The 18,364-nt window shown below is 37.8% G+C and overlaps 2 protein-coding genes across 6 annotated transcripts in view; both read right to left on the reverse strand.

Annotated features, from left to right (window-relative positions):
* The window catches only part of IQSEC1 (IQ motif and Sec7 domain 1), a 365,521-nt gene extending 357,499 nt beyond the window's left edge, over nucleotides 1-8,022 (reverse strand). For all 3 annotated transcript variants that reach the window (XM_046900093.1, XM_046900092.1, XM_040646649.2), the window contains exons 1-2: nucleotides 7,814-8,022; nucleotides 5,778-6,005 (exon numbers count right to left, since the gene is read on the reverse strand). In XM_046900093.1, coding sequence (XP_046756049.1) covers nucleotides 5,778-5,800 — 23 coding nt within the window. In that variant the 5' untranslated portion in view covers nucleotides 5,801-6,005; nucleotides 7,814-8,022. The remainder of the gene's footprint in view (nucleotides 1-5,777; nucleotides 6,006-7,813) is intronic.
* A 1,840-nt stretch (nucleotides 8,023-9,862) lies between these two features.
* The window catches only part of NUP210 (nucleoporin 210), a 59,789-nt gene continuing 51,287 nt past the window's right edge, over nucleotides 9,863-18,364 (reverse strand). For all 3 annotated transcript variants that reach the window (XM_015293448.4, XM_025154545.3, XM_414320.8), the window contains 9 exons: nucleotides 18,053-18,270; nucleotides 17,408-17,544; nucleotides 16,463-16,586; nucleotides 15,345-15,491; nucleotides 14,408-14,658; nucleotides 13,657-13,876; nucleotides 13,013-13,108; nucleotides 12,813-12,896; nucleotides 9,863-11,763 (listed from right to left, as the gene is read on the reverse strand). In XM_015293448.4, the coding sequence (XP_015148934.2) occupies nucleotides 11,663-11,763; nucleotides 12,813-12,896; nucleotides 13,013-13,108; nucleotides 13,657-13,876; nucleotides 14,408-14,658; nucleotides 15,345-15,491; nucleotides 16,463-16,586; nucleotides 17,408-17,544; nucleotides 18,053-18,270 (1,378 nt within the window). In that variant the 3' untranslated portion in view covers nucleotides 9,863-11,662. The remainder of the gene's footprint in view (nucleotides 11,764-12,812; nucleotides 12,897-13,012; nucleotides 13,109-13,656; nucleotides 13,877-14,407; nucleotides 14,659-15,344; nucleotides 15,492-16,462; nucleotides 16,587-17,407; nucleotides 17,545-18,052; nucleotides 18,271-18,364) is intronic.

The raw sequence follows: 18,364 nt of genomic DNA on the forward strand, positions 1-18,364 counted from the left end.
AACTTAAAATTGAAAGACAATTAATGAGTTATGACAAAAGACAGAGAGATGTAAAGAGAAAATTACATGGAGAATGAAGTAAGCTCAGTGGCTCTAATAACATTGTAAATTCTAGCAATGCAAGTAGCCTGCAGTCTTTCTGCAGGCTGTAATGTAAGGCTTTCTCTAGCTGCACCTTTACTATCACAGAAATTAGCAAATGTCACAGAGCTTGTCCAGATAGTTACAACTCAAATTGTTGGGCTCTACCTCACTGTGACCAGATTCACATTTTAATTCCCTTATTTATGGGGACTGATATCCCCAAATGCAAAGAACAGGAAAAACACACATTGTCTACTTGTGATAATTCCCCCAGTTCCAAGATAGCTGGATATAAAGGTCTTAACAACCTCACTTTTGTCATGTAGCTGATAGGTAATTATTTCACACGCAAGACTAGTCTGATGACTGTACACAGTGTATAATACCAGAAGAAAATTCATAGACCTGTACCATTTTCCTGCTATCTTTAATTTTTCTACATCCATGCAACATAAAGAAATGATGAATAAAAAACCCCAAATAATCCAACTAAATTATTTCAAAATACTCTTCAGAACAGAACACAACAATCACTTACAATCACACAGTACAGATGAGACTGTGTGTGAATTTTTCAGAACACTACCAGAAGCAGCCATGGAAATGCTCCAGCTACAGCTATCATGGAGCACGCAGACCTTGTCAGAGACCAGCCCATTCCTCCTCCTGCTTTCTACAGCGCTAGCTGGTGTACAAATGCAGAAATGAGAATCACATCAGGTGACTGGTGGGCTAAATAAAGAACAAACAACTGAACGATGACGCATGCTTCAGCCTGGAGATCTGTAATAAAGTTTGATATAGTACTCCAATATTTTGGTTCTCTAACGAGTCCATCAATTACAGCCATGCTGCTTCTACTGTATCAGGTCCTTAGGAAAAAGAAGTTCGTAAATGACCGTAAATGACCGTTCTCTCAGAGCAGTCATGGCAAGTGTACAGATCCCACTGTTTTAGCCATCTGATAAAGAAGGAAATTTCATTTCATAATGTGTATTTATGAGAAGTGTCATACAGAAAAATCTGCAGAGCGAAGAACTCCCATGTTCAGAAATGCAGGATAGGTGCTATAATGCATTATTCACTGCTGAGTAGCAACACCAAATCATTGTTTCTGTGTATTAACATCATGGGTTATTCCACAAATAATTGCTTTTTTTCCTCCTCTAGCTCAAACTTGTTTTCAGTTTACTTGATTTATTTTGTTCTCCTACTTATTTTGTTCAAGTTCATTCTTTCCCACTTTATATTGGTTTTGTGCCTGCTATTATTGCAGATTTTACTGTTAATAATGAGTAAACACTCAAAGAAACAATGAAGCCCATTCAATAATGCAGAACAACAGTAAGATGCAAATTACTGACTTGATTCTCTGTTGGTTAAACATATACCATTCACAGAGCTTTATTTGTCTCATTGAATCCTCAGTTTTCCTCAACTTATTCTATTCCTGTGCATGGTTGCTGTCACAATGGATATTGCTGCTTTATTCTGCCATGTTGCTCTTTTTTTACTTTTTTTTTTTTTTAATATTCACAAACTTCAGGAGAATTCTATTACATAGCACTTCTGCCATATAACCAAGTTCAGATTCTCTTCTAGGGATGAAGAGAAATTCTGCTGATGCCTGGTTGCCTACAGATTTGTTTCTCACGGAGGGTTGCAAGCTCTCGCTAACACTGGGCATTCATAAAAGTCTGTGCTTTGGGGGTTACCTGGAAGTTAGCAAAGTATAAGCTCATAGTGCTAAAAGTAGAACTATAAAGTTTCCTTTATGTAGGAATTGACTTTTGCAAAATTCATGAGGACTTAATTATTGTTTAGATGTCCGTTCTATTATCTGATTTGGTAGCAATCAGGGTAAAAATTAAAACAGTTAAGTGGGAGCAAACAGACACAGGAACAGTGCAGATGAGAACTCCTCCTTTCTTTAGAGAGCCAGGCTAAAAATATCACTGCTATTATTCTGAAGTTTTCAGTTCCCCCCCCCCCCCCCCCCCCCAATCTAATTTATGCCCACACCTGGGTAAAGCTCCATTATAAATAAAAGCTATCACAAAATAATGAAACTAAACTATTGTTAACAACTATGCTTGGCCTCATGGTGACGTGAATCAAAATCAAGAGGGCAGAGGTGGCTGAGTGTCAAACTCTACTGGCAGAAGTAAGATCAGAGTACAGAAACTCAAGGTTTCTGAGTATTTTTGTAGTTACAAAGCTGATTCTACTTCCATTAAAGGCAGTTTAATTGGTTCTTACAGGAACGAAAATGAAGTGAAATCAGCCTTTACATCTCATTTATAAAATTTCATAAAAATAGCACTCTTAATGAATAAATTTCATTAAACATTTAAGGTAAGTTTTGCCATAGACTATTCAATGGATTGTTATCTTGTTATCACCATTTCTTCAGAGGTAATTTCTTTGTTACCTTGAAACATTCTGAAAAATACCTCTTTTAGTGCCTCTTATTTATGACTCACTCATAATAACACAAATGACGCATGCTGTCAAATTACAAGCCACTACTGTTCAAAATGAGTTTTTTCCCTTTCTTTTGGGCAATTTTCACTATTTTCACTATTTTGTTTTTCTGAGGGCAGTTTCTTACTTAACAGAAAACAAAATTCTGAGAACCTAAGTAAAACATATGCCACAAAATATCTCCCACCTCCTGTCTCTTTCAAAGATGAACAAATTTGATAAGAATTATTTCAAGCTGTTTACAGAACTTCAGAGGTTGTTTACCAGTAAGCTGTATTTCAGTTATTGGACTTTATCCTGACAATTTGCTTTTTTTTTCTCCTGTTTTTTAAAGTGGTCACTGGAAGCCATTAACATGCATTGGCTTAAAATTAATTACTATAGATGCCAGTGTTACAGCCAAAGTCTCAAGCCCCATTCTCTGCTGCTAATGTTACACCCTGCTTCCATACACAAAATGTAAAGTGATGTTCTCATACAGCAATTACCTTGAAGAACTGGGAATAGAACATTCAGTGGGTCAGAAAACACTGCGATGTTTTGTTTCCTGACAGCTCAGACAGTCCTTCAGATTTTCTCCCCCCCCAGCTTCATTTTTTCCACAATGAAATCATGGAAAAGTACACAGAAAAGTACCTAAATAATGTCTGTACTACTGTGCATACTGTAATGTCATATTATTCTCTTACTGCAGATATGTTTACTGATGCTGTAAGTCCTGAAAGGTCCACCTGACCTCATTAGCATGTGAGGACACTGCTGCATTCTGATCATTTTCTGCAATTACTATCTCAGATGAGGCCCAGTATTGTATGATTAGTGCCCACTTAACTTTGGTATTAAAATAACTGCAGGAGCATTCTTTCATTTTCTTTAAAAAAGAATTACTTATTCCTCCCTCATCTCCCCTTTTGGCCCTGTTCTGCCAGCCCTCACGCCCTTAACGGATCCCAGTGAATGGTATCTGTATTCTGCAGTCTTCATAGATGCAGGTGGGTTTTCCTGACTTGCCTTAGATAGAAAGGAAGAAATAGACCCTAGTAGGACACACTGCCATGTGATTTCTGGGCACTGTCAGTTGACCCTATATTGCCATCTAAACATTGATCAGGGGCTTTAGAAAGTAAATAAAGAGCTCTTTGGCTCAGACATCTCCCACATTAGGATATTCTTTTTGAAATTGCTGCAATTTAGACCTCATCACTGAAGCCCAGTTCCAGGCCTCGTGCTCTCTTTTCTCAAACAGATTCTCTGCCAAAAGCAACATGGAGAGAACTGTTCTTCCTGCTATACTCCTCATAAACCTTGCTTCAAAGCCTTTTCTCCTTTAAATCCATCACACTTACTGCCTCTGATGTTGTTTTATGCTCATAGAGAATACAGTCAATTCTACTGTTTGGTTGCTCACTAAATTTCCTCTAAAAATGTTCTAATATTTCTTAAGTATTTTTGTATTCATACCTAGTAGAAACAAGCAACTCAGAATTCAAGTAATTGCACTAATTTTTCTTTACAGATTTGTTTTCTATATTCTGATTCTTCTATATTCAACTCATTTGATTTTCCTTCATTCATTCTCCTATTTGGTCTACAAAATCCAAAGTGTTGCTCAGTAAGTGACACTAAAATTTACTGTGCTGTCCCCAACTCCCTTTCACATTTGGTTATTACAGGCCAGGTTCCAAAACAGACTGTCTGATGACACTGTAGCAGAAGCTGAACACCTGTTAAATGACATCGATTATGTGAACTCAGTAGCACAAATAAAGAAACTCCACACTGTCTCTGATGGAGTTTGTACCATCCTTCACAAAGGAAAAGAGACATAAGAAATGTCTCCTAAAATCCCAGGCATTTATTAAGGGTTTGATATCTAGTGCACATAAAGCAGTCTCTTACTACATTATCTACTGAAACATCTGAATCGGTGCAGCCAGAAGTAAAGCTATATAACATTAAGATGCTTAACATTTTTCCACTGCTCAAGTGGAAGATGGTTGTCTTACCTCAATAGCAATGGGAGTGACTCCTGGAAATAATAGTTCTAATATTAAGGGTGCAGGATTATGGCTACAACTTCAAATCTTGGCCTTCAATCATGTTACCTCATTTTTACTCAGAGAGAAAGTATTCCTTATAATAAATCGAAGAAAAATGAATAAAATGTCATAACAATAACACATTTTTACATACAAGCCCTTGACAATACACTTGTTTAAGCTAAATGCAGAAGCAAGAGGCGCAAAATAGTCATTTGAACGAGATAAAATGGAAACAGCACTTTAAACGTGATGTTGTAAGCTAAGAAGAGAATTCAAACAGATGACTGGGTGAATAATGAATACATACACTATGTCTGTAAATGGAAAATAGCAACTGCATCTTGCAATCCATTTAGTAATTATGGTGAAACAGACCCTTAAGGTTTGAAATAGAGAGTTCAGTGCACTAAACAGAGAAACAAGATACCATGCAGAATTGTGAAGACATAAATTGCAGGAAATGGTTTATTAAAACTAAAAGCTCTGGAGCAGGCCACCTGCAGTTGTAAACACAGTAGCTGTGATAAAAATAGCTCTGAAGACAGAGAAGACAAGTGATATGAGGGAAAATATGGAAAACGGTATTAGACTTCCTGTTAGTAAATTCACAGCTCAAAACACAGCGATGATAAATATGAATCAAAGAGAAATTAATTTTGCAAGCTTCCAGAGAAGAATCTTAGAAATTATGTATCTGAATCTTGTGCCCAGTAACACCAGGAAGTTTTCCTGTTGAAGTTAACAGCTGAGAAGTGAACCCAGATCCACTCGAACTAAAAATAACACGTTTTTGAAGTATGGGTAATAAACCAATAGAATATAGCATACAAAATATCTAATGTCGCATAAAGATCTTGAGCCAGATAATTGCTACTTACTAAGTGACTTTTCTTTCCAGTTTCAAGTTGATACAGTTCTTATGAGGTAAGAGTAGAGCATCTGTATCATAGAGAAGGTGTGATTGGCTTTTCAAACTAGCTAAAACCTTAAGCTTGTAACCGATACAATGAGGAAAGAGCTGAAGAGGAATGGTTTTAATCATATCACAAACGTTACACAGACTAACATAGCTACACAAAGTTAATACATAAATAAAAGGTCTAGTTGCTTTCCCAAGAATAACAAACAAATACTTGAAAGAAACAGAATTAATCTGCATTCACATACCTTGCCTGTCTACCAAGTGCCATCTCAAGGGCTTCCCCGCTTACAGCTGATAAATCAGGGTGCTTCTGTACATTTACAGTGAAATGATGAGACTCAGCATAACATGGGTGGCAAGCAGCAAGTTGCAGATAAAGCCAGGAAAGTTACCAGTGAACAATTTCAAAGTCTCTCAAGTAGACAGCTATACAGAAGCTGTATTGCTGGCAGAGGATCTCATCTGGAGATGTCCTGCAAGGAAAGGCCAGGGTGTTTAGGAAAACCAGGGGAACATACATTCTGCTACACACACCTTTCTGCTTCTATAGAAGTGAACTGCTTGGTATTCTCTGGCAGTGTAAGCTGCAGACTGTATTTATGTGTGAGTGGTATGCAGATCTAAGCCTAGACACAGGTGGCAGTAGTTTACAAGTATGCAAGCAATAACTACTTCACTCAAAGACTTAATATCCATGTAAATTTGTGCAACCCATGCACTTACTGTTGTAGGTAAGGATTGAGCTTCTATAAGTTGTCAGTACCTATGATTAAGTATGTTGCACCTGTGGAATAGAAGGGACTTTTGAGGGCTTACTGCTTTCTCAAAACAATGAAGAAAGACTTTGCCTTCAATATTTGCTGTCGTGTGGGATTTTTTTGGTATTTTTTTTTTCCTAAAGGCTTCCCCCAGCATTCATTCAAGAATCCCATCTACACTCAGCTTGTTACAATATAATGGCAGAGTTTTCTGATAAACTTGTGTATACGTTAAAAAGACCATCTAAAGAAACTGCCAGAAGTGACTGGTACACTCTGATTGTGCCTACAGCATCAGGAATGCTTTTATTGGATTTTACCTCACTGCTTTCTCTTAGGAGACTCTCTGACAGAGAGATGAGAGCTCGAGCAACACACCCCAGCTGGTCCCTGCTCCACTCCAGCTCTATCTCTAACTGGGCAAACTGGAAGGAGGAAGCATTTTGTTTTTTGCAGTATACTGTACTAAGAAGCCCACAGATTTATGACTGATTTCCAGGCAGGTACCTTGAAGATACGTATGTTAACATCCAAATCGAGGAGAAAATCAGGACATTGTCTTAAAAAAAAAAATGCAGTAATTGGAGAAGATGCTGGATTAATACCTGTAAAGCATAACCTCCTCAAGTATAAAAACAAAAGTCAGCAAATGAGCTGCTAAAAGCGAGCTGCTAGGAGAACCTTCTCCTAAAACTCCACACAATAACTCCGACTCCTTATCGGGAGGACTTTAACTAAAGAGGTTGCGTCAACATTTTATTCAGTATCTGGCTGTGTTTTCTAAGCCAGGAGAGGGGGAGGTAACAAGTTAATAGGTGAATAATCCTTTGCAGTGCAGCTGTTGATGAGCAGGAACTTTCTGGATGAACTGGAAACAGGCTCTCGGCACCTCAAAATGCTGAGGTATAACCTGGGACTGTGGCAGCGCTCAGCAGCCAGGCTCCTCCCGCTAAAACACTTCTGCTCACACGCACAGAAGACGTCCCGTCCCCACACACCTCTGCTCACAGGAAGCACAGCAGGGAACTGCGCAGGTCGAAGCCAATGGCATCGTCACCACAACTTCACATCTGCTGTCACAAGCAAACATCCTCCAACCATGACCTGGTTCCAGTATCCAGGAGAAAAATCTGTCCCCTAAGCAAAGAGCATTAGGCTGACAGATTCTCACTCAGTCCTTCTGCCTCAGAGAGGCACAGGCTAGCTTTAATCCGCAGAGAAACGTATTTCAGAGACAGCAGTTGTACTCCATAATTCTAACGAGTACTCTTGTATTTCTGCCATGTTTTGGTATGATCCTTGGACTGTTAGTTTAGCTGCTTCCCTAGCACTTCATTCCTTCCAAGCACTTGAATATTTGCCAACAGCAATTCAGCCAGCACAGCCTGCTTTGCCAGCACAGCTTTTCCTTCCCTCCACAGACAGCACAGCTTGACCAGGATTCCACGATAACTGCCTTCCAACAACGTTAGCTCCTCCTTTTCCTAACCCCCATGGACGTTAATCACTGATCACAACTGTACCTTTTAATGGACTTATCACATCCACTCCAACTTTTCAACTAACAGGAAAAAAGTACACAGCAAGCCTGCTCCCAACTTAAAAAATAATAATAATAATAATAATAATGAAAACAATCAAAAAGTAAGAACAGGGGCTGAGGGGAGCTTCCACACAGCCACAGCTCTCTCAGGCAGCTGCCTCTGGCTCTCCTCAGTACCGGCCACGCGCTGCAGTTGCAGCCTGTCACGGCTGCTGTGATTGGCTGGGAGCGCCCTGTGGCGGGAAGGCGAAGTACAGCATCTGCAAAATGGCTCCCAGCTGCTACAAGTGCTTCACTGCAGGATTTGCTGAGCGGCTCAGGATGCGGATCTGCAGCTGAGGTGGGCTTCACAAATTCATTGCTTGCAGATTGGGTTGCTTTTTACATTGTATATGGAGATTTAGAAGGAATGGCTGTCTGTCCTAGAAACAACATGTGATGAACTTGCCATCACCAGCATGCATTAAATCCCTAAATCCTCCTCCTACCAAAAACGAAGATGAGTCCTGCTCTGCTGGAGTTGATCAGTTAACAAGAAGTGAGTGCAGCCCGAATTTTTTTGTTAAACGATGAACTCAAGAAGGCAGAGCAACTCAAGTTTAGAACATACCATATCCAGCAAATACAGTACACGTTTCCAGCAAAATGCTCAAGCAAGCAAACACTGGGGAAAGAGCAGCAGGTGAACCTTTTTAGAAATGCTGATATTTACATTGGCAGCAACAAGGCAGAGAAATTTACCTCACCAGACCCCGCCCTCGGGAACTGCCTGACAGTCCAGAAGAGCAGTCTGAGGCTTTTGACTTCATCACTCCTTGGAGCAGATTGGTTCCTGATCCATCCCAGTTCTCCATTTCCCACTTTTTGCCCTTTTCAGCATCCCCCCTCTGACTCTAGCTTGTAGCAAATCACATCTCATAAGGATGTATGCCAGGAGACACAACTAGTTGCCTAAAGAGTTGAAATAAACAGTGGGCATTTGCCAAAGTATCCTCACCCCTTGGAGCAGTGTATTTCAGGACATTCAGTACTGAATGGTAGGCTGAATGGGCAGTGAAAGGAAGAAGGGAATAAAACTTTTCCTGGGAACACCTCTGAAAATTTATCACACTAGCATTAAGATGTCCATAGCCCTTTCATTTCTCTCTGAGAGGGGTGAGAGCTGCCTCCTCAGCCACCACTGACTTCAGTAGGAACTGACAACACTTAATGGAAACTGAAAAGCTTCCGACAAGAAATAGTAGATGAAAATATTGTCAGCATAGTTTAAAATCATTACATTATTGACAAAAGCAAACAAGCATGACTGTAAATCATCATGCAGATATTGAGGGTCTGCAAGAATATGAAATGACTGAGTTGATATATACCATGGACACCTACTTCCAGACAGTGGTTCTAAGCCACTTTCTAAGAGACTATTTTTTAAATATATATATGTATCACTATAAAAAATATAACATCACACCATGTTTTTTAGAAGATTTAAGATGAGACAACTAGCTTCCACTCACCTTCCTTTTTCATTAAGGGCATATATTCAAAAGCTTTACCTCATTCATTCTCCAGCCATGTTCTATATATAAGCATTTTACCTATACAGTTCATACCACATGCACAATAACACATTAACAAGACTACTCTGTTAATCAATGCAATCACCATATTAACACAACAGTAACAGCGTAAGTGCAGCACTTTTTCCAGTGATCCACATTAATGCAAATGTTGTTTTGATGCTATCTCGTATGATTTTTCCCCATCATCTCCCTTTTAACCGTTAAGAAATACACTTGGATTCACAGCGAGACATCTTCTTCCTCTCATATCAGGAGCAGAGGAAAATGTATTGTAAACAAAGCCAACATGAAAACTTCCACAAGAAAAAATGGCTTACTGTTGCACTGGTGGTGTGGAAAGAGAGGTATACTCACAAAGGTTGGGCATGAAACATAGAAGAGGAAGTACAGCTAATAGAATTATATGCTAAATTCTGAGTAGCCACAAAAAGGAAAGTTCGTCAGCAATATACTGAAGGATTCTTACAAACCTTTATTAAATAATACAGATAGAAATTATTATCTACAACCAAATTGTCCATTTTTAGTAGTAGCATGTAAGGCACACTTTTTCCAAAATTAGAAAATAAATTATACAAGACACAGAATAATATGTAACAGTGTTGCTTCTCTGTAACATTGTATGAAACCAAAAATATATACCATAGACTTCAAATCTTTTTCCACATAATTCTTCACACATTGCATGAGATCACTTTCATTATGGTCCTTAAGGGAGTTTGCACGCTCAGAATAATATTCACAATTGACACTGTGATACTACTTATTTGTAAACAATCCCTCATCTGTCAGCTATGAAATACTGTTTGCATATTGAAGTTACTGTGATTATGATTATAATTTTGCAAACGAAGAATTCCAACTGAGGTACTATTTCCTGTCCTCAGGGAACTATCTAATGACCAAGTAATACAACAACTCCCCATCCAATCTCTTTCAAAATCGATTTGGAAAGAAGTTCAAGACACCATACCTCATTGCTACCTTGCTTAGAAGGTAAAATATATCTGAACATACACAGTGATCAGCTGCCTGATATAGCAGAATACTTTCTGATGTACTCTGAATTGTGCATTTTAACTCCGTGTCCTTGCAGACAGGGAAAAAAGCTAAAATACACCAATTAAAAAAAAAACAATAATTCTTATGCAGTGAAACACTACGCTGTATTTAAAAGGTCTACCAATGTGCTCTTAATAACAGGATATTCAAGTACAAATATTCCTCAGTCTGGTCATAGCAGTCACATTTCACTGTATAGTTGAAATTAATTCTGGATGTGACTGTATTACTATGTACACAAACACACTAGAGATAAGCAGATTGAACCAACTGAAAAGGTCACTCATTCTAAGTATGAAATAAGCCACTTTCCAGTGCATCAGGTAACTAGTGGTAACAAGAGGTGGCTCAGTTTTCATTGAGGTACTTCTATGTCTAAAATAACTAATATAAAATGTATTTTTAATCAGCAACAGGTAAAATAATTGCCTTCAATTAAAACCATTTACTACTGGAAGAAAATCCTCTTAGAAGGCACGTGCTTTCACATTCCCAATCCAAAAAAGTGCTTACACAGTAACAACACAGGAACACTGCAGCTGTACCCAATGGAAGCCACACTTGTAAGACATTTTTTAAATTTCTTTTTTTTTTTTGGTTAAAAAACAAAGCAAAAAGAAAACCACTTCCAAATCTATTCACAGTTGTTCCAGCATTCCTGATGCTTAAACAGCAAATTATGATGATGAATCACATTGTAAGGCTAAACATAAGAATACTTATCAGTGCAGTACATTCCTGAGTCCAAATCAAAATTAAGAAATCTGAAATATACAATCCTTCATATTTTTGGCTCACATTTACCCTGTTTTTCTATTTCCCTTTTTTAAAAAGCTAGTAAAAAGAAAGTTAATTTCTGCAAGAGTAAATAGACTTAGGTCACTGTCACTTAGACAATTTCTAACTGCTTGAAGTGCAAAAAAGCTAGCTTAGCATGAACACTGCTTTTTGTCCATTCATCCTCATCAACTTTGCATAAAGCAGCAGCTAAAATAAATTGTAGAGAACTGAAGTGCATAAAAAAAATACAAAGAGCTCTAAATATTAGAAGAAAAAAGAAGCTGGTTATTTTCAAGAGATTATGTGAGTTACATCAAAACCGCAAAAGCTCTGAAGGTAATCCTTAAAGGCACTATTTCCCCCTGCTCCACCTCAGTCCAAGTTCATGATGAAGAGTGCTGTTTTCTCTAACGTGAACCATAATCAGTGCTCCAGAGCGTGGACGATGGGCTTGTTTTCCTGCTTGAGGACTGAGGGCTGAAGGAAAGCACAGGTGATGCAGAGAAACCTAAAACAAAGAGGAAAATGAGAAAAACAATCATACTTAGGATTGGTGGAGGAAGTAGGAAAAAAATAACTGCCACTTATCATCTGCTGGAGCATGTGGCGAGTGAGTATAATGATCCACTCTGAGTTGAATAAGCCCGTTAGCTTACTACCTGTTGAAAAGAGATCCTATATGTATCAAAATCTTGTAGGTCTTTCATTAAGGACTCGAATAAAAGAATTAATGCAGCTTTCTGAGGAGGGCACAATGCATTTCACTTCAGCAAATAGCTTTCAGGTTGAACTTACCATACTTTATCTGAACTATCAGACACAAATAGGACTGTAACTCTCTAACACCTTAACTACGTCTGTAATTATGTGTACATTATTTGCTACATGGACTTCTGCAATAAATAGGCATTTTTTTTTACATACTTCTGAAAGAGTATGATTCTACAATACTGCAGGTAAAATAAGAATTAAATACAATATTAAGTAATACAGGTAAATCATGACTGCAAAACAAAAAGCAATGAAGCAACAAATTATTTCCTGCACAACATAACTCCATAGATTTGTGCCCTTCTTCCCCCTAGTATTTGCCCTTCCTTTCCTCTTACAGGAGCCCCAGTTCCCAGAACCACACAGCTTGCTGATAGCAAAAGAAAAGCAGCCATGCTGCAGCTCAGCTGGTGTCACATGAATTGAACAACCAGCCAGCTGCTGCCAAGTGCATTGTATCAGCAACTGATACTGCTTTACTTCCCCTTGGATCCTTGTGGATCTCCCCCTCTAGCCTCCTGGTGATTCCCATGAATTCTCAGACTTTCAGCATGCTCATTTCTGATGTTGCTACATCTGATCGGAGTTTCAAAAGAATGAGTGATGGAGAAAAGGACAGCTGGCGGAACGAGAAGGGGAAATTAACAACTAATTTTCCAGGAACCAGCACAGTGCCTGTTGTCATGTAACTCAGAATATAAACTAGTAGCGATACATCCCTACATTCAATTCAAATGCAGTATATAGACTAATCAATTCATTTGTAACTGGGTAACATCTGCTTACTGTTATGGCTGTGTTGAGGAGGTGTCCTTGGAGTAAACGCTGGATGAGTGTGCTGTTCTTTTTGTGAGAAAATTGCATGATAGGCTGCAAGACATTGTTAAAAAACATGATTTAGTACTAAAATTTTTCCTTTATATCTCACTACTAAAGTATTACATGAAGTTATAGAAAAAAATATTAGTGATCTTTTATTCTCTTACCTATGATCATAACAGCTGTCCCTGCTAATAGTGCAAAAAGTGTGAAGAACATTACTTGATAGGAATCAAGAAAGTGCTGGAATAGACTTGCTCCATCTGTAGAATCAATTAAGAAAGGACAATATTAAGTTATGAGAGCACCTTGTCTCTCCAATCTGCCTTAATAGTTATTTCTTCACTCTCTTTCAGCTCCTTCAGTTTGAGTAGTTATCCTAAATAAATTTAATCAACTTAGCGTGATTTCAATATTAATGACTATTTATAATGCACTCTTCAAAATTTACCAATAACAAATTAAGACATTGATATGCAGTGTTCTTTATTCTCCTCAGGCCCAATTTGCTGACCATTTTTGCTCTAAGAGTAAATAGAAGTAAAGCAAATAAATACTGTTGGATACTTTAGCACTGGGATATTTATGCCAACTTCAACAGAGTATTTTGGGCTGGCCCAAAAGGAGAATATATTCTGCTTTGGTTTTAATGAGCAATAGCATTCAAGTCTTCTGGTCACAGTGAGCTGTTTGAATGTCAGTGATAATGTGAGCTGTCAGTTCAGATTTTAACACACCAGATTTTATCATCTCAAACGCTAATGTAATTTATACTTTTATTCTGGCACATGAAGTCTAGAGATAAACTTACGTCTCACTGGTGCACTGGTTCTGTCAGTCAAATAAATTACTGTCACTGGAATAATGATAGTCTGGTCAGTCATAGGACTAGAGATAGTTAGAGCAGTTGATAAGGATCCCTGGCTTGAAACTCTTGGATCAGACAGACTAACAGTGTAGACTATGTAACTAGGCAGCCCATAGGATTTCTCCTTCTCAAATGCCTTCACCGTTGGTGATCCACATTTCACCTGCCAAGGAAAAAAAAAAACAACCTGAAAAAGACCACTTGAGAAAACACAGCAACACATCCAACTCCCAGGCCATGCTTCAGAAAAATGTTTTTCCACAATCCTAGGGCAATTCGTCTCTCAGCAGGAGCTAGACTTGATTGTAATATTACATTCATACTTGCATCACTTCACTCCTGTTTTTTAAGGTTGCCCTAGTAACTGCTATTTCTGTGGGTATCAGCTGAACACATAAAAGCATCTTCTATTGGGCCATGTGAATGGTGGGCAAATACCTACTCCTGTCACTAGGGATCAAGCAGATTTTCTACTCCCCAGTCTGTGCTAGTTAACGTGTCCCAGCTAGCATAAAGATGAGGCTAACATACTTCTACCTTGAAGTAGACATGAAAACTGGGGAGCAATACGTTAGAGATGAACATTTCCAAATCATCTAAAAATAATCTTCAGATGTGGCAGAGTTAGAAAGTTGCATGTAACAGTTCAAAATGCTTTCCAACAATGATTAATATTTTCCAGCAATACACTCACCTCCAGGGTATCAAGAATTTCAGTGGCACCAAATATTTTCACATCAGCGCTTGGGTAATGATTACTTAAAAGCACTTCTGTTTGATCAGCATAAAACCCAGGATTGAATGGCACCTCAGTGCCAATTTGTTCTCCAGAGAAGTGACTGCCTTGGATTGAAGCTGTAACTCTGAGCTCTGTTTTGCTCATACTGAGATGCTTCAGTTGCTTGTCAGTAAGCCTGTGCATTGTGATGGAACACATGTAATGTCCTACAAAACCAAAAGAAGTTTGACTGTTAGTGCTTGTTTTGGTGATTTGGGGTTGTTGGGTTTTTTTTCCCCCCTCCCTCCATGCAGAATAGGATCTTTGTGACATCTTTGGAGAAAAACTGAAAGATTCAAATGGAATCAGGAGTAGGTGGGTGAATTGAACACGGTGCATCACTCACCCAAGCATCACCATCCTGGCACTAAAGCAACATAATTTTTGCCTCAAACTAAGCATTGCAATAAGTGTGGTAAAAAACCCGCCTGCAGTATGGAAGATTCAAAGCATAAGTAACAAGCAGAACTTGGCTAGCTAGCTGTTCTACCCTTATTTTCTTTCCCTAACCAAGTACCAGAGGCAGCCACTATTATGCAGTGTGCAGTAGTTGTCCCTCTCCACAAAATACTTCTTCAGCATTGTATAAAGCAAAGTTTTTCAGAATTATAGTAGTAAGTCAGGAACAAACATATGGAATGGGCTGCTGCTAATTTCTAGAGAACATATCAATGTCATTATCAAATGCAGAAAACCCTTGAACTAAACAGGGAGAGTGCACATTAGGGATTCACTGAAGCTGAGATCCAAAACAACAAAGCTCAGAGGCTTCAGCAGAAAATCTGTTTGGGCATTTGGACTACACTGCAGCAGATCTCAAAGTGTCTGCCTACAGCACGGCATCTTCTCTTACCTGAAATTGCATCAAATCCAGGTTCTGCTACAAATATATCACGTGCCGGAAAGTCAAATGCATCACTGTCAAATTTTAGATGACAACTGATAATGGATTGTGGTTGTAATTCAGCAATGGCTTCAATCTGAGCAGGCAAGCACTTCCCTAAGGGAAAGAAAAAAAAAGTAACTATGGGGTTGCCCCATAAAAGCAAAACCATAGCTTGAAATAGCAAGATATTTTCCTACCTTCTAAAACAGAACTGCTGTCTGTTATTTCCAGCTAGTTTCACAAGGTTATGCTAAAGTTAAAATATCTTATATCTAATCTCAAAGAGAAAGTAATTGAAAATTTTACATTTATATAAATACATATGTATATAAAACATATATATAAAACATACATATAAATATAAAAGACGAATTCATATACACACGTGACAAGAATAATTTGGTTACAGGAAAGAATGAAGTAGAAAGTATTTTCAGCTCAGATGTGCCTGCTGGATAACTTATGTGATCATGCAGTCTTGATTTATATTTCAGTTTCTGGCAAGATGTTTATAAGTAGGATAATAATTTGCATAAGATACAAAAAAAAATACTGTTCAGTGAGTGTTAAGTGTTGAGGTAATGACAGAAGGAAACCACGATCAAGCAAAATATAGCTTATTCATTAAGCACACAACACGTTCTCTTATTTCTGTATTACAAGCTTATAATTGATGAAAGTTTCCATAAAAAAATTAAAAATACTAAAGCAGTTGTCAACCTTACTGAGCATGCTTAACTTACTGAGGAGGCAAATGGAATTAAACATAGCAGCTACTATTCAGCTGATTGCCTCTTAACTATTTTTTTTTTTAATGTGATCAAAACCAACCCTTCCATTATCTACTTATTGTATTAGTTGTGAGACTGCAATAGCCAGAAGATGACCCTAAGCTTCCCAAGGCTCCTGGGAGCCTGGATATACAGTACAGGTTCACGGAGAAATCCCTACACCGGCTTCACAGATCCTTCAAAAACACATCATGAATATACAAACATAATATGCAATAAACATTTAGTGTACATATATATATATATATACACACACACACACACACTTTATTTTTTTTTTTTTTTCAATCTTACCTTGCAAATTTTTATTTCTTTCCCCAATCAAAACTATCACTTTTGAGGCAGCAACTCCTTGTAAGCTGGTTTTCACTCCACTTACATGCATTGCTGTAGTCCTCTGAGGTATGTTAATCAATACCTGAATAAAGGATGAAGTACATTTTTAATAATAACTGCATTAATAAACAAAACATCAGCAGAAGAAACTGAGGCAAAATGAGATTGGATTGATTGAGAAGCACATGCCCTTTTACATAAAACAGATAAAGCCCCAAGAGTTTGTGTTGGACTTTATAAAAAACAAAATTTCTCTAATTGTATTAATTGCCTTCTGAGGCAATTTAAGCTAGTCAAACACTTTTCTTTTTCTATTCACCCCACAAAACAGGCCTAAAATTTTAAGTTTGAATTTAAGTTTAAAAAGTCTGGTGCTTATGTCAGGATGATGCAGTGAATTGCATCAGAAGTACAACTGCAATGTAAAAAAAATTAATCAAATAGTTCAGATCAACAGTACTTAGTAATATAGTACACTACTTAAAACTTCTTGTTGACATTTCTGCCCAAACTTACTTATAAATGGTTTGGCATCTAGAAACACCGTAGCCAAGCAATCAGATGTACAGTATAGAAACAGTATGAGCTAAAACCAGGAACCATTGATCTCATTATACTAACACAGGTGATTAAAAGAAGAAAAACAAGGTATTTTTTGACATATCAAATGTTCCTGCCTAATGGTTAGAAAGCATACTTAAGCATTTCTAAGGTTTTCTCCTTTGAAATGATTTAAATTTCTATATTTATTTTTCATTTAACTAGATAAACTATATAAATAATAAACTAGATAAATATATGCATAGTATACTTATTTCTAAATCTAACTAAAAACCCATAGGACTCATTTTTGCTGAAGCAAACAACCTCCAGTAGTTCTGGTAGGATGTAGCAATACCTTACCTCTCTGTATGTTTTAAGTAATCCAGGAATCTCATAATAGACAGTGGCAACACCAGAATCCTTTGCGACAGCTACACCAGTCTTGGAGTCGATTTGAAGAACACTATTTGATGAAGAGCTCCATATGCCTGGCAGGCCTGTAAAGACACACCATTTGCACACTGCACAACAAAGAGTGAAATGCCTCAACGACATAAATTTATGTGGTGTCTTTATGTGTACACCCATTGTATGGGCAGCATTGATTGCTTTTGTCACACACTCTCACATGCACACAGACTGACTTGCAGTTACCTGGACAAAAACCTATTAATACTAAGAATAAGAACAGAGAGTGAAGCTACACCATGATAACTTCTTTGCATGATTTCCATTTAGAAAAAAAAAAAAAAACAGCCTTTCAAGCCAAGAGAATGGAGAACCCTGAAGTCTGATGCTCACGAATTCCATACAAGGAACATATTGCATGGTACAATTAAAATTAGAAGAGCTGATCAAAGCTATTTTTATCATTAACAAGAACAGTGACATTTGATTCTGAGAAAACATCATAAATTATGCATCTAGTTTTCCTGAGAAAGAGAAAGAGTCAGACTGATGTCAATTATATAGCTGCATAAACAGAATGACTGAAATGCCACTTACCTTCCTGGTTTGTGAGCAGAGTACTCAAGCAGAGGACATCGCCTACAACCACATCGGTGAGTTCAGGAAAAATGGCGTGTTGCACAGGAAGGGGGACATAGTCTGCAATTCCACTGTGTTCTGCATCCCAGACTTTAAGCAAGGTCAAGCCTACGTTTACAGTCCGGATTACAAATGTGTTGTTTGTGGCTCCTTTCCCAATCTGTACAAAGTCATCTCTACATACAAACAAAAAAAAGTAGTTTTTTTTTTTTTTTTAAGGCAAGTTTGCTAATGTCTTCAGTTCTACAATAGATAGCATGCACAAACACT

This window comes from Gallus gallus, chromosome 12, assembly GCF_016699485.2.
Source record: "Gallus gallus isolate bGalGal1 chromosome 12, bGalGal1.mat.broiler.GRCg7b, whole genome shotgun sequence".
Classification (NCBI taxonomy): domain Eukaryota; kingdom Metazoa; phylum Chordata; class Aves; order Galliformes; family Phasianidae; genus Gallus; species Gallus gallus.